Source organism: Octopus bimaculoides, chromosome 26, assembly GCF_046866305.1.
Source record: "Octopus bimaculoides isolate indiv1 chromosome 26, ASM4686630v1, whole genome shotgun sequence".
Lineage (NCBI taxonomy): Eukaryota > Metazoa > Mollusca > Cephalopoda > Octopoda > Octopodidae > Octopus > Octopus bimaculoides.
This window is the reverse complement of record NC_142953.1, coordinates 24,059,910-24,076,245: the sequence shown is the minus strand read 5'-3', so window position 1 is coordinate 24,076,245 and position 16,336 is coordinate 24,059,910. Positions and strand designations below refer to the sequence as shown.

General features: G+C 35.9%; 1 protein-coding gene across 26 annotated transcripts in view; it reads right to left on the bottom strand.

Annotated features, from left to right (window-relative positions):
• Positions 1 to 16,336, bottom strand: part of LOC106883622 (calmodulin-binding transcription activator 2) — an 859,097-nt gene that overhangs the window by 119,464 nt on the left and 723,297 nt on the right. For 11 of the 26 annotated variants that reach the window (XM_089342578.1, XM_089342567.1, XM_089342580.1 and 8 more), the window contains one exon: positions 680 to 697. The exons of the other annotated variants lie outside the window; for them this stretch is intronic. In XM_089342578.1, coding sequence (XP_089198704.1) covers positions 680 to 697 — 18 coding nt within the window. The remainder of the gene's footprint in view (positions 1 to 679; positions 698 to 16,336) is intronic. 26 annotated transcript variants of the gene reach the window in all.

Sequence of the window (16,336 nt, the reverse complement as noted above, 5' to 3'; positions counted from 1 at the left end):
ATATTTTTTTTTTATATATATATATATGTATGTATATATATGTAGATATATATATGTATGTATGTATATATATTTATTTAAATGCTTTCTAAAATAAACATACACTTCATTTTAAAGGCTCTGGAGAAGCTATAGGATGCTGTATAAGCACTCAGGTCTGAGTGCACTGCTTCTTATGGCAGAAACAGCTGTAAGCTAATTAAGTTGATTGCACAATTCCTGTTCCCTTGTCATTCAATTAATTCATACATATCAGATGCAGTGAAGGTACTTTATAAATGAAATAGCTATTACTACTGGGCCTATGATGACTACAAATAATAATGATAATAATAATAATAATGATGATGATGATAATAATAATAATAATAATAAAAATAATAATAATAATAATAATAAAAGCTACATATACTTTAAAGGGAAGGTAAAGAAATGTAAAGGAAATGTGAGATTAAGTTTCTTAAAAGTGATATTAATATAACTGTGGAGAATGTTGACCAAACAACCAGTTGTGAGGGTTGAAAATTGCTGTTAAGAAACGCGCACACTACAGAACCCTCGACATTCTTTTGGAATGTCTCAGAGCTGTTTCTGTAGCACAGACGCCATCAGAGGGGCACACCGTTGCTGAAGGTTTGCAGTGAATTTCAAAGAAGTATAAATTCTAAATGATACTTACAAGTCCGTGCAACTTTTCCTTTAAAAAAAAAAGAAAGAGTGAAGGAATGTTTGTTAACAATGTTCTGTGAGAACACAACATAGAGGTGCATGAACATAAACACATAATTTGTTTGCTCAGCAACTTTCATTTTGTCAAGTTAAGACATTCTAATTCTTCGAATCATATAGAGATCTATATAGTATATATATATATAGTGTATATTATATATTATATATTAATATATATGCATCGGTGTATACAAGTGATGACATAAGTTGCAAATCCATTGCCAGCAGGAAAAGTGGAAAATTAAATGGTTTACAAAAAAAAAAATATAATAATAAAATGAACAACATTGAAGATTCCCTAGGGTGCCATGCTGAAGACAATAGTTAGAGGTGAATAAAATAAAGGTTTTGGTGTTGCACGGAGTTGATAGTCGTTGGAGGAAGAGGTGAAATGAAGCAGATATATGATGGTGCCCAAAGCATTTCATAAGCCATTTTCAAGAAGAATTGGTAAGAGTCAAGTGGGTGAGGTGAAGAAGAATAATAATGTGTTGACAACAATATGAAGGAGATGTAGCATGCTTAGATAAAGAACTGGTGGTGGTGGCAGTGGTGGTGGTGGTGATGGTGGTGGTGGTGGTGATGGTGGTGGTGGTGGTGGTGGTGATAGCAGCAATGGTGAGTGAGTTGGGTGAAATGAGAAGAATATAGCAAGTCTAGATAGAGCCAAGTTGAAATGGAATCAATTTTCATAAGAACCGTATTTCATCAAATCAAAATATTCAACAAAACATTTCAAATAGTAATATATGTGTATGTCTGTATGTAAGCATGTGTGAGTGAGTGTATGTGTTTGTGTGTATGTACATATATGTGTGTGCTTGTATGTATGTATGTGTGCGTTCGCGTATATTATATATATGTTAGCATATGAATGTATATATGTGTATATGTATATAAGTATATTTGCCAGTATCTACATGTGCTATGTGTGTGTATACATGTAAATATGCATATAAGATAGTTTTTAAGTGTGTGTGTACGTGTGGAACATACATAGAAATAACATCCAACATAGAAACAACAGTAGTTAAGTCACATGTTTCTCTGATTAGTTAATAAAGAAAACAACAATTGGAGGGGAGAGATGCAGGAGACAAGCTTGATTAGAAAAATGGTTGCATCTTCATTGAAAAGATACAAAACAGAAAGATAACACATTTTGTAGAACAGATTGAGGTTGGTGGGGCGGGGGACAAATTTTAGAGAAATAAAGACTTCTGTTACAGAGAGCTAACTCCTCTAAAAATTGTCTTTTGTTTAGTGGTGAGAAGTCTGTATCCTGATCGCATATAGTTCTGGGTTCAGTCACTCTATGTAGCACCTTGGACAAATGTCTTCTGCTACAGGCCCAGACTATCTAAAGCCTTGTGAACAGACTTGGTAGACAGAAACTAAAAGAAGCCCATTGTATGTGTGTATGTGTATATAATATATATATATATATATTTGTGTGTGTATTAATGTTTGTTTTTATGTTCAGTTATAACAAAAAGAATTCGGTTAGTCCATACTTTGTGGTGTACAAATTTATTATTCTTAAGTAAGAATAGTATCGATAGTGACTTTGAAGTTTTGGCCAGTTCGACAATGGCTTAACTGACTGAAACTTTGAAGTCACTGTCAACAAGACTCCTGTTTAAAAACAACATATGTGTGTGTGTGTATGAGTGTTTATTAGTGTCTTCTTGCCTACACATCATGTGACAGTTGTAAACAAGGGGTGTCCCACCCTCCCTACCTTCCATGAAAATAATGTCTGGCCATGGAGGGGGTGGAAATATTGCCTTGCCTGGAAACAGGTGAGGGTTGGTGACAGGAAGGGCGTCCAGCTGGAGAAAATCCACCACAATAAAACTCAGTCCAACCCAGAGGCAAACATGGAGAAATGGACAGGAAAACGAGGATAAACGAAAAAAAAACAAAAAAAATCCTAATGTTGATTAGTTTAATTTTGCAAGAATGAATGTTTTTCTTTTTTCATTTCAGTAGCCCTTGGGAAAGCTGCAAATCTTTAAAATTCTCCAGAAAAGGTGTGACGGTTATGGAAATATTTATGGAAAGTGTTGACATATGAATGTTTTATAGTTGAAGGAATGACACACACTGGTTCATAAATCAAGATAAATTAGAGCACTGCAGGCCAATATTTGGGATATTCAAACATTTTTTAGGATTAACTTTCTAATCTTGGCCGTTCTGCATCAAATTAACTTTAATCATATTTTATTTCACTACCATAAATGGCAAAGCAACAGACACAAAACAAAACAAAGTTTAAAAAGCTATTAAAAAGCAAAAAAAAAAATTTTTTTTAAATGCATTAATATTCTTTTAAAAAAATGCATTTGTATTGTATGTTTTGGACAGTGATTTGACACATAAAAATCAAATCAAATCTATATTTTTTTCTCTCATTTATTTGTTTATCTTGAAATATATTTCTTTGGGACTCGGCTCACACATACTGAATTTCTAGCTTGTTGTCACAGCATAACCAAATATTAAAAAAGGTGAACATTTTCTATCATAATGCTTCAGGGACTGAAAGGATATTAAACTTGGTAAAAAATCTCCAAATTGCAAATTAAACTGACAAGAATACCAAAAGAAAAGACAATAAACTAAATCATTGAAAATACTAAATCTAATCATATCTCACTTCTATCATTTTTTCCCCCCTTTTCTATTCCAGGCATGTTAAGTTGATTTCATCCTCTTGGTTGAATTTATTAAAACTTCTTTTACAATTTCTGGAAGTTTTACACTGACAACAGACAATATCTGTCTGATCTGTCTTTTAAGGGCAAAGACCATGTTTTTTTCTTCTTTTTCTTATTGTCTTATTATATTTATTAGCTTTCCTCTTTCCTTCTTTATTATTTTCTATTTATTGGCTCAAGAAACAAAATTCACACACACACACACACACACACACACACACACACACACGTATACATACACTGAGAGGTAATATCCCCACTTAAATGTGGATGTTTTACATATATATATATATATATATTTATGTGTATATATATACATATATATATGTATTGCACACACACATATATATACACATGTGTACATACACATATATATATGTCTACATATATATATGTCTACATATATATATATATATATATATATATATATATATATATATATATATATATATATATATATATATATATGTATGTATATATAAATACACACACACACACACATGTTGCTAAAACAAAGTTCGTCTATATTGAAGTTAGTTCCACCACCAGAGCTCAAATTTCCTGTTAGTCATTTTGATTAGATTTAAGAGACAATGGTAGATGTGTGTGTGTGTGTGTGTGTGTGAGAGAGAGAGAGAGAGAGAGAGAGAGAGAGGTGGGAAGTGAGGAGGAGATGGGTAAAGGAAGAGGCAAAGATCGTTTGGTTGTTATGGCAGTTTTGATCTAGGGATGAAACATATATGATGATATTTTCTCATTGGAGAACTATCATCATCATCATCATCATCATCATCATCATCATCAATGATAAAAGCGAGCTAGCTATTTCTGTAATGAGGGTATCAGATCTTAATAATCATCATCATCATCATCATCATCATCGTTTAACGTCCGCTTTCCATGCTAGCATGGGTTGGACGATTTGACTGAGGACTGGTGAAACCAGATGGCTGCACCAGGCTCCAATCTGATTTGGCAGAGTTTCTACAGCTGGATGCCCTTCCTAACGCCAACCACTCTGAGAGTGTAGTGGGTGCTTTTACATGCCACCGGCATGAAGGCCAGTCAGGCGGTACTGGCAATGGCCATGCTCAAAATGGTGTACTTTATGTGCCACCCGCACAAGAGCCAGTCCAGGGGCACTGGCAACAATCTCGCTCGAAAATCCTTACACATGTCACGGACACAAGTGCAGTAATAATAATTGTTTCTGACTTAGATACAAGACCAGTAGTTTCAAGGGGAGGGGTAAGTACTCGACTGGCACTTTATTTTATCGACTGCAACCCTCACCCCAAAGGATGAAAAGCAAAGTCAATCTCAGCAGGTTTTGAACTCAGAACATCATGGTCTAATACAAAAACAGCAAAAGCATTTTTTTACGAAGCCCCAACAATTCAGCTAGCTTGACACTTTTTATCTTACTGAATAATAATAATGATAATAATAATAATAATAATAATAATAATAATAATAATAATGATACTTTCTACTATTGGCACAAGGCCTGAAATTTTGGGGAAGGGGACTAGTTTATTGCATCAATCCCAAAGTTTCACTGGTACTTTATCGACCCTGAAAGGATAAAAGGCAAAGTGGACCTTGGCAGAATTTGAACTCAGAATGTCAGGATGGATGAAACACTGCTAAACATTTTGCACCATCTGCTAAAATAATAAAGAGAAAAGGTTGATAAATATGGAGACCTGAAAATTGAGATTGCTAAGATATAGCAGCTATGAGAGTCGAACATAAAGTTTATCCCTATTGTCATTGGAGCATTGGGTTCAATACCAACCAACCAACCTAAAGAAACATCTGGAAACTTTAGAAATACCCTACAATCTAGATGTATTGCAAAAATTGGCATTATTTAGAACTGCAGGAATATTGCATAAAGTACTGTCTGTCTGAGGGCCTTGTTGTGACTTGACAAACAGTACAAATCCCCAGTAGACACAATATCTTCAATCAACAACCTCACGATATTGGATACTGTGCGATGTCCATAATGATAATAATGATAATTATTATTTCAAATTTTTGACACAAGGGCAGCTTGAGGGAGGTGGGGATGAGTCGATTATATTGATCCCAGTGTTCAACTGGTATTTAATTTATTCATCCTGTCAGGATGAAAGGCAAAGCTGACCTCTGCAGAATTTGAACCCAGATGAAATACCGTTAAGCATTTCACCCAGCGTGCTAATGATTCTGCCAGCTTGCTACCTTCAATAATAATAATAATAATAATAATAATGATTTCATTTATTTGCCACCAGGGCGAAGGATGAGGGGACAATACAAAGACAGACATAAAGTGTTGGGGTTTAGATATAACGAAATGATGAAAAGAAATTTTTTTAAATGTAAGTATACATGATCTACAATGAAAAGGGACACATACACAGTATACAAAGGTTAAAAAAAGAAGGTGGGTGGGGAAGAGGACGACAGAGATGTAACTCTCTTGATACAGGATGACCTCTAAGGATAATCAAGGAACCCCACTGTCCGAAATTTCCCTGAACACCAAGAGCAAGTGTCCTCTCTAATTCCTTCTCTCCGACTCACAGGTCTACACTGAGAGAGGTGCCATCCACTCTTGCCATTTTCACAACTTTCATTCACCTTTCAAAAAACTCACTTGAGGACAGATAATAACATTTTGACACAAAGCCAAAAGTTTTTGAGTGGTGGTGGTGGTGGTGGTGGTGGTGGTGTGTGTGTGTGTGTGGGGGGGGGCTGATCAATTACATTGACCCCGGTGCATGACTGGTATTTATTTTATAGACCCTGAAAGGATGAAAGGTAAAGCTGACCAGAAAAGAATTTGAACTTAGAATGCAAGGACAAACAAAATCCCACAAACATTTTGCTTGGCATGCTAACAGTTCTGTCTACTCGCAATCTTAATAATAATAATAATAATAATAAGAAGAAGAATAACAATAATAATAATGATAAGGATATATCCCTAGGTGTCAGGAAGACACTCAGCAAGAAATGGAAACAAAATTGAAAGAAGAGGATAATAATGATAATAATGATAATAATAATAATAATAATCCTTTCTACTCTAGGCACAAGGCCTGAAATTTAGGGGAAGGGGGCCAATAGGTTAGATCAACCCTAGTACACAACTGGTACTTAATTTATTGACCCCAAAAGGATGAAAGGCAAAGATGACCTTGGCGGAATTTGAACTCAGAATGCAGCAATGAATGAAATACCGCTAAGCATTTCGTCCAGTGTGCAAACAGTTCTGTCAGCTTCCCACCTTACTACTACTACTACTACTACTACTAATAATAATAATAATAATTTTTTCGACTCTAGGCACAAGGCCTGAAATTGTTGGGCAAGTTGACCTCTGCCGCATTTGAACCCAGAATGTAAAGCCCGGTGTGCTAATGATTCTGCCAGCACACCACCTTAATAATAACAATAATAATAATAATAATAATCCTTTCTACTAAAGGCACAAGACCTGATGCTCCACTGACTCTTCCCTCATAAATATAAATATGAAAATATATATGTATGTATGTATATTGATGATGATGATGATGATGATGGTGATATTTGATTTCCGTATGTTCTGAAGTCAACAGACATCTACAGGTATGAAAATTAATAATCTACGAAAAATAAACTTTGATCAACACGGATATCAAAAGTAGAATTACCAACTTTTCAAAATAATAATGAAAATGAAAATAATAATAAAAATAATAACTCTAAAAACATGAAAGTCAGCATAAATATTATATCTTTCTACAGATATTGTGAAGTAAAAATAAGTCAAAGTATGGCTTAATTATACACATGGGAATTGAAAAGCTATAAAATTCTAAAGGTACGTCTCATCTTGTTGATTGCATAGCACTTTAATGATTAAAACACACACACACACATACACACGCAATAATAATAATAATAATAATAATAATAATAATAATAATAATAATAATAATAGTAATAATAATAATAATAATCGTACTTAGTAAAAAGGAAAGTGAGTGCTATTTAGTTGATGTTTGCCTGTTTGATACAAGAGTGGGTAGGCACAGAATGAAAGACAGCAAAAATATGAGGACCTCAAATATAAACTTTAAAGAAACAGGTTTTTCGTTTTGCTTTGTTTTACATTTTTTAGTCTGGAGGAAGGGGCAATTGCTCAAGTCCTTTGTAGGCTCTTTGTAGCTGGTGGTATGTTTGAGGTTGGGAATTTTCTGTTAAACTGTTGTGGGTCAACACTTGCAGGAAAGACATGAGCAAAGAGAGAAAGAGAGAGAGAGAGTTCCAGGGGGATGATGTAGGGAGAAAGGACTGTTAGTCCTTAATAATAGTTAGTGTAGAGCTGGGAAGGGATTGAATGCAGCAAGAGAGATGAGAGATGGAGAGATGAGTGGGTCACAAGTAGCTCAGGGGTGGGGTTACAAGACCAGCCAACAGTGAGGAACAGAGATTGTTATAGAATTGGCGGTGAGCTGGCAGAACCGTTAGCACGCCAGGCGAAATGCTTAGCGGTATTTCGTCTGCCGTTACATCCTTAGTTCAAATTCTGCCGAGGTTGACTTTGCCTTTCATCGTTTCGGGGGTCGATAAATTAAGTACCAGTTATGCACTGGGGTCGATGTAATCGACTTAATCCCTTTGTCTGTCCTTGTTTGTCCCCTCTGTGTTTAGTCCCTTGTGGGCAATAAAGCAATAAGAGATTGTTATAGAAGCAATAGAAAAGACAGAGAGAAGCGACAACAGTTGAAGCATGTTTGTAAGTAATTGAATAAAAATTAGTCAAGTGGCCCATGGAGGCACATGGCTCAGTGGTTAAGGTGTTGGGCTCATGATTGTAAGTAAGATTGTGGTTTCAATTCCTGGACCATGCAATGTGTTGTATTCTTGAGCAAAACACTTTATTTCATGTTACTATAGTCTGCTAAGCTAGCAAAATGAGTAATAACCCTGTGATGGACTGGTGAATATATATGCCACAGAAACTGGGAAACTGACTTTATGAACCCTTATGACCCAGGAAGGGTCTATTTCTCTTTTATCTTTATCAGACAAGTAACTCCTTTTTGGATGCAACCCATAATATGTGTATGTGTGTGTGTGTGTGTGTGTGTGTGTGTGTGCAATAGGAATCTTAGGAACAGTTGTGAGAAGTTTGAATGGTTGGAGGACGTTGAGTATTTGAGATGAGTTTGCTGACTCTATAAAAAGCTTGGACAGCAGGGACTTTAGGGAAAGTTGCTGGATACTTAAAGTTGTGAAATGCTCTGATAGCTAGGGATCCAATACTGACAAAACAACAACAACAACAACAATAATAATAATCATTCTTTCTTCTATAAACTCAAAGCCAGCAATTGTGAGAGGAAGGGGTAACTCAGTTACATCAACCCCCAGTACTCAAATGATACTTTATTTTATTGATCCCGAAAGGTTGAAATACAAAGATGACATCGGGGTGGGGTGGGGGGTGAATTAAGAACATAAAATGCTGAAAGGCATTTCGTCTGCTTCCCCAATGAGTTTGCCTGCTGGCTGCCTTAATAAACATTACAGGAGAATCCTCAATCTCTTTTAAGACCAAAGGTAAGCAAAGTTAGCTGTAGCAAATACACACACACACACACACACACACACATACACACACACACACACACACACACACACACACATGTACAAACACACAGGTTTTCCCCCATGGTAATAATTTCCTGAGACTATCAGTTTCTGCTGAAATAATTTTAACCTATTACTTAACATGTCGTAAACAACAGCTAAATGATATGAATATCAAAAACCTCAGTTTTAATAGAAAAATATCACACACACACATACACTTGGATATACATATATATATATATATATATATATATACACACACACACACACACACACACACACACACACACATGCAGACAGTCATAGGTAGTGATCATGAAACTGCTTGTTGATGTGTTATATGGCTGTAAAGCTATTTTCAGATTAATTCTCTTTTAACTTTCCAGAAAAATAACACACACACACACACACACACAGCCTAACAAAAACTGATGACCAAAACAAACATCAAACAACCTAAAAACATTAAAAAAATACTGGTCTAAGTTTCCAATTACATCTTTAGTAGATACAAGAAAAAATATCAAAAAAAAAAAAAAAGAAAAAAAATTGAAAGCGTAATAATCCGTAAGTCCATTTTGGGTTTATTTTGATATTTTGTGTGTTTATTGAGAGAGAAAGTCTGTAACAAACTGACCAGTAGTAAACTGCCCACCTGTTTATCTTTCCCAACTAATCCGACTGTAATGAACATAGATTTATAAGAGTCGAACATGATGGATTCTTCAAGGATTTATTTCTGTTTTATGTTGTTGATGTTGTTGCTGCTGTCGACAACATGTGTTAACAACTATTGCATGATGTCAAGACAAGGATATACAGACAGACATACATGCACACACACACACACACACATACACACACAGAGTAGAAATGCTTCTTTCAGTTTCCATTTTCCAAATTTATCAACAAAGCCGAGTCAACAGAGAGAAGTTCCAACTAAATGATACCTCTCATGTACAAGTCTCTGCTATCCAAGAGACTTAACAGTATCAGCAGAAGGGTACCCTGGAGCCATGACCTGGGTGTGGCCTGGCCCCCTTACAGTGTAAGAAGTTAAGGGCCAAAACACTTGCCTGAGAGATAAGGTTTCTTTTCTGAAGACCTGCTGCTGTTCAGTTCTCTTGAGAGTTTCTTACTACTGTAGTAGTAGTAGTAGTAGTATGGCAGCATGTGCTGCATTCACCATTTGCTGATCATTCCTTACCACTCTTGGTGAATGACACCTTTTCACCCTTCAGGTGACAACTGTCCAACCCATGGGTCTGCTTGGGTAGTCATTGCTGGTGAGGGTTTTATGTGGTCAGAGAGCAAGTCCTACCTCAATCTCTTTTAGTCACTTTTTTATGACATGCAGAGTAAACACTGGGTCTATTCTTCACACAACACATTGCATAAAAAACATTCAATGAGCTGTGCAGTGGGATTGAACCTGAATTAAACTTGGGAATTAAACTTCTTAACCATGCTTCTACTTATTTTGCTTTGCTTTTTAGCCTTTAAACTGGCCATATCAGACCCAAATATTTCACCTAGTCTATGTTCAAACTGGCCAGATCCAACTTCTCACACCCACCCTACAATCTCATTCTAAAAATTAACAATCACATCATCAAAATCTGAAAGCTACATGATAATGCAAGATTAATTCAGTTCAGTGAATGAATAAGCATTACATTTGACAAGAAAATCTGAATGCTAAACAGTTAATCTATCAAGTAGATAACAATGGAGAAACAGAGCCGGATACTAAAGGCTATTAGTAACGAGTGTGGCTGATCAGCTTCACAATATCTCAAGAAAAAGAACTATCAACTACAAACAATAATAGTTGGACACAAAAAAGAAGGCAAGCAAACAAAAAACAAAACAAATACATTTTAATAGTGAGAAATGTAATGGTTTTTTTAGTGAACAACTAATTTCAGAAACCAACATCTCACCTCAGCATTAACGTGGTTAATTATCACACTTAGAAGTGCATTGGTTAATTGCTCCCTTCTGAGAATCTAATCAGTTTTTCCCCAATTTTTTTTTTTTTGGCTTTGGTGAGTTTTTTTATTACCTATTTTTCCTTTCATTGACAAATCTCTAAAGAAACAAAGATTAGTCGAAAACAAATAATAATAATAATAATAACAAGGATGATGATAACAACAATAATAATCTAATTTGATTTCAATGAAGACATAGATGCTCAACACTGTTTAAATTAGCTCAGTCATGAATCATTAATCTCCTAAACTACTTCTGTTTTCTCAGTCATTGTAAACTTTTATCAAATTAAAATCAGATTATTTCACAAGCTACTGCATAGAATCAAAGCTAGAATTTTCTCTACATATATCTGTTAAGAAAATATTTTTAATAAATTAAAACTAAAATGACCATTGGCTCAAAATAGTCAAAGAATTGGTGTTATATTATGTTAAATAATTAATTGCTCATAGTAATTCAACTCTGAGTCTTGTATCATTGGAAGAAAACTAACTGAATAGGAACACAAATCAGAATTTGGGGAAAATAGCAACACAACACCTGTTATCATCATCATCATTTAACGTCTGTTGTCCATGCTGGCATGGGTTGGATGGTTTGACTGGGCTGGTATGCTGGAAGGCTGTACCAGACTCCAGTCTGAATTGGAATGGTTTTCTATTGCTGGATGCTCTTCCTAATGCCAACCACTCTGAGAGTATAATGGGTACTTTTATGTGCCACCAGCATGGGTGCCATTTGTGTGACACTGGGGTGTGTTTACATGCCACTGGCATGGGTGCCAATTTGCATGACACTGATATCTACCATGACTGTGATTTTGCTCAGGTTAATGGGTCTTCTTCTCAAGCATGACATAATGCCAAAGGCCTTGGTCATTGCCTCCATGAAGCCCAACACTTGAAAGGTACTCGGCCACTTTGCCTACACGAGGCCTAATACTCAAAAGGAACTCAGTCATTTTGTCTTCATGAGGCCCAACGCTTGAAAGGAGCTCAACCACTTAGCCTTCATGAGGCCCAACATTCAAAAGATGTTCTTTATGTGCCACCAGCATGGGTGCACTTGGCTTGACGGGTCCTCTCATCACCAAAAACATCATTAGTGTTTGAGAATTGCAGTCTTGAGTAATATGCTTTCTAATTTAGGTAGAGGACCAGCATTATTAGGGGAAAGTGGTTTAGTTGATAACCTTAGTCTCAAATTTTGGCACAAGACCAGTATGCTCAGAAAAAGGTGTAAGTCAAATACATCAACCCTAGTGATCAACTGGTACTTATTTTTATCAACCCTGAAAGGATGAAAGGCAAAGTTGACCTCAACTGAATTTGAAATCAGAATGTAAAGAATTAGAATATGGCAAACCATTCTGCTAATCCACTACTCTTCAGTCAATAATAATAGAAATAATATGTATATTAGATTAATTATATATATATATCATATTAATTATATATGCATTGCAAGTCCATACAAAGTGATTTTGTCAACACAGTATCCTGTGTTCTCACACAAGCTCCACTTGTAATGGAAAATAGATATTACCTTTTGGTATTATAAGGCTTCTGTCACTATTAATAATATATTAGAGTGATTATATATTAGACTAATTGCATATTATAGTAATAGAATTAATAAAAGAGGTAGTGAGGGTTGACAGAGAGTTGGACAAAATGCCTTGTGGTATTTCTTCCAGGTCTTTCCAATCTGAGTTCAAATCTTGCTGAAATCAACTTTTCCTTTTGGCTATCCGGGGTCAATAAAATAAAGTACCAGTTTCATATTGGGGGTCAGGAGGTGGTGAGGATTGACAGAGTGTTGGACAAAATGCCTCATGGTATTTCTTCCAGATCTTTCCAATCTGAGTTCAAATCTTGCTGAAGTCAACTTTTCCTTTCGGGCTATCCAGGGCCAATAAAATAAAGTACCAGTTCTATATTGGGAGTCAATATAATCAATCATTTCATGCTCCAAATTTGGTTCATTCTTTTACTTTAGTTAAGGATATTTTCGTTGATTTGATTTTGTTATTGTTTAATAAGATTAGAATGTTTCAGAGGTTTACAATTTTTCTATTCTGACTAATTCCATATTTGGTGTTGTGCCTATGTTAGAAACATTATTAACAGAAATAAGATTCATTGTTTAAGAACCCCATAAATAGATTTTTGCAGGAGTTGGTAGGTTTGATGTGCCAATGAATTGACTACAAACAAACACAAAGCGAATCTCTGGATGTCAGCCACTTAATCATCACTAATAAGGAATATAGAAATATCAGTAGCTAAGTCATCCCTCACTTGCTGAATGAGGTACATACTACCTCAACCTACTGGCTTGTACCACACTTTCACATAATGTTTTAGGTGCCTGTATCATCCTGAACAGCCATCTCATCCTTGATCCAGTTGGAAGGAGAGAGAGAGAGAGAGAGAAAGAGAGAGAGGGGGGGGGTGTGTGTTGCACTAGCATATAACTGGTACTCATTTTCAGTCTGAAGCAATGTGACATGGTGTGCCTTGCTCAAGAATACAATGCACTGCCCAGTCAAGAAACTGAACCTATGATAATGTACTCAAACACCCAACACCCTAACCACTAGGCCATACACATTCACATTGAGGTCTGTAGATTCTTCAGAATAATACAGACAGAGAAGGCTCTAAAGTTAAATTCTGAATTGAAGCTTTGAACCTGTTGGATGTTTTGCAGTAATTCAACAACATTTCAAAATTTCAAGAACTCATAGAGAAATAATTAACTAAGAATGCATTAATCACTTTTCTGCTAGAAACTATCTATTAATTAGAAGAGAGTTGATGGGTGTGGGTATGGGTGCAGGCATGGCTGTGCGGTTGAGAAGCTTGCTTAGCCTGACGTATACATGTGTGTGTGTGTGTGTGTGTGTGTGTGTGTGTGTGTGTGTGTGTTAATCTCTCGCCACCCTGTTATATTTTGAGATGCTCTACAGGTGTTTTATAGATAGGGAGTTGGACATTGTTAACCAGTGTTATATTGCTGGAAAGGATGAACACCTCAAGTTCACAGATAGAATCTGATTTTGTCCATGTAATAATAACATAGCTAAAAGTGTTGGACATTGTTAACCAGGATATGAACGGTGGTCTCCAGGGATGTAATGGGTGGAGGAGTGTCTGCTATGTGGTTCCTCATGCTACCACAGAACTCAGACATTGAGATGCGATGTTCATTGTGGTATCCCTACATTTACGGATGAGGTTACCTGGATAGCAGTCTAGTTGGTCCTCACTTGTTTGATATGAATCTGTTCCTACCAGCTAAGATGTTCCACCCTTCATCACTGCCTGACAACCAATGTTGGTTTATTTACATTCCCAGAACTTAATGGTTTGGCAAAGAGACCAATAGAATAGGCACCAGGCTTACACCCCACCCCACAGTCCAGTGACTGAAACAAGTAAAAAATAAAGATAGTTGCTGCAAATAAGCATTAAACATGGCACTAATAACATCGTTGGAATTTAATCTGGGCTGTGAATGAATTGATTCACTGCTGGGAGGTTCTGTTGCAAACACTTGAAGTGATGACGGGTGGGAGGAAAATGGTTGGAAGAGGGTATCGAGACAAAATACTTAAGTAAAGTAGTCTTTGTTGCCTTAGTGGAAATACGCATCAGCTGATCTGAGTTCGCCTAAAATAAACAATTGTCTTCATTTCACAAAGGTTTATCTCCTAACATCATAACAACAGCACAAAGAGGAATAATAAATAATATCAGTGTTATTGCTGAAATTCAAGCTCATAATAGGAACACCCAAATACACTCCCCATACACACATATTTACACATATATACAAACACATGTGTGTGTGTGTGTGTGTGTGTGTGTTGGAATCTATGTAAGGTAAAGAAGATTATAGAGCAGGAGAGCTAAATTTTGAAGCAGTCAAACTTACAGACGACTGCATTCATTATTGTATGAAGAATAAAAAGAGATAAAACCCCCCGAATGGTTTAAATGACATTCAATGTTTTCAGAGAAGCCACCATATTCCAGTGATGTCAAAACTAGTGAAACAAGAAATTTCCTACTCCCCCTCACTACCCACCTACCCTCCATCAATAAATATTTCCAAATATGGTTACAAACTTCAGCGGTTACTGCAGAGAGGAGTTTCAGCTGTATGGAGAATAGAATGTGTCTAGTAACATCAAATCAAAACACCAAAATAATATAATAAAATTAAGAGCACCAGAAGCTGGTCTGAAATTGCACCAATTGTGAGGCACAGTTCTCTGATAAACAACTGGGAAAGTATTGTGTACTCTTGTTAGTATATCTATATAAGCAACACATGTCAATGAGCTAAATAGGGACCACAACTACAAATAAGAGCCTGTAATATATTGGAATAAAAGCCCTTTGGATGAAATAAGAAAAAAAAGGGAGTGGGCTTGATGGCTATTCATGAGATTTCAACCACACATCTTCAGTAACTTAGATAGGTTTTGGCCATTATCAGTCCAGGCCATGACTGACTCAATAGCACCACATAGAGAAGTTTTTTAGTTAATTATTTCAGTTCATCATGGACTACTCAAGCAGAGAGTTGTTGTTGTTGGTTGAGATATATCCAGGTGTAGGTGGTTTATCTGGTAATTCCTGGAGGAATTTGTCCAGGTACCGTTTGAAAGTTGTGGGGTCTTTTTCTACTTTAATTTCTTTTGGGATAATATTGAAAAGAGCAGGACCATTTGCAATGAAGAAATTGTGTCACAGTGTTCTTATGTGATCTTGACCTTTGTAGGGGATGCATGGCACAGGGGCCTAGTCTTTTTTTGTGTTGCAGTGTTCTTATGTGATATGATCTTGACCTTATAGCCAATATATGGTTTTCAAATTTTGGCACAAGGCTAGAAATTTCAGGGGAGGGTTAAGAGTTGATTACATCAGCCCCAGTGGTCAACCAGTACTTATTTTATCGACCCCAAAGATATGACAGGCAAAGCTGACCTTGGCAGAATTTGAACTAAAAATGTAAAGACAGACAAAATGCTGCAAACTTTTATTTATAGCTGTTTTCACTTCCAGGTGCAGTGTTAAATGCTTTATTTCTCAATGTCTCTACAACTGTATTCTAAATGTAAACTAGATATTCTATTTATGTAACAACTACTTCCACCATTAATTAACACAAACTCTCAACAATATCTAACTTAGCAGCTCAAAAGTTCAACAATTCCATTTTATTAAGGCTTAATTCCT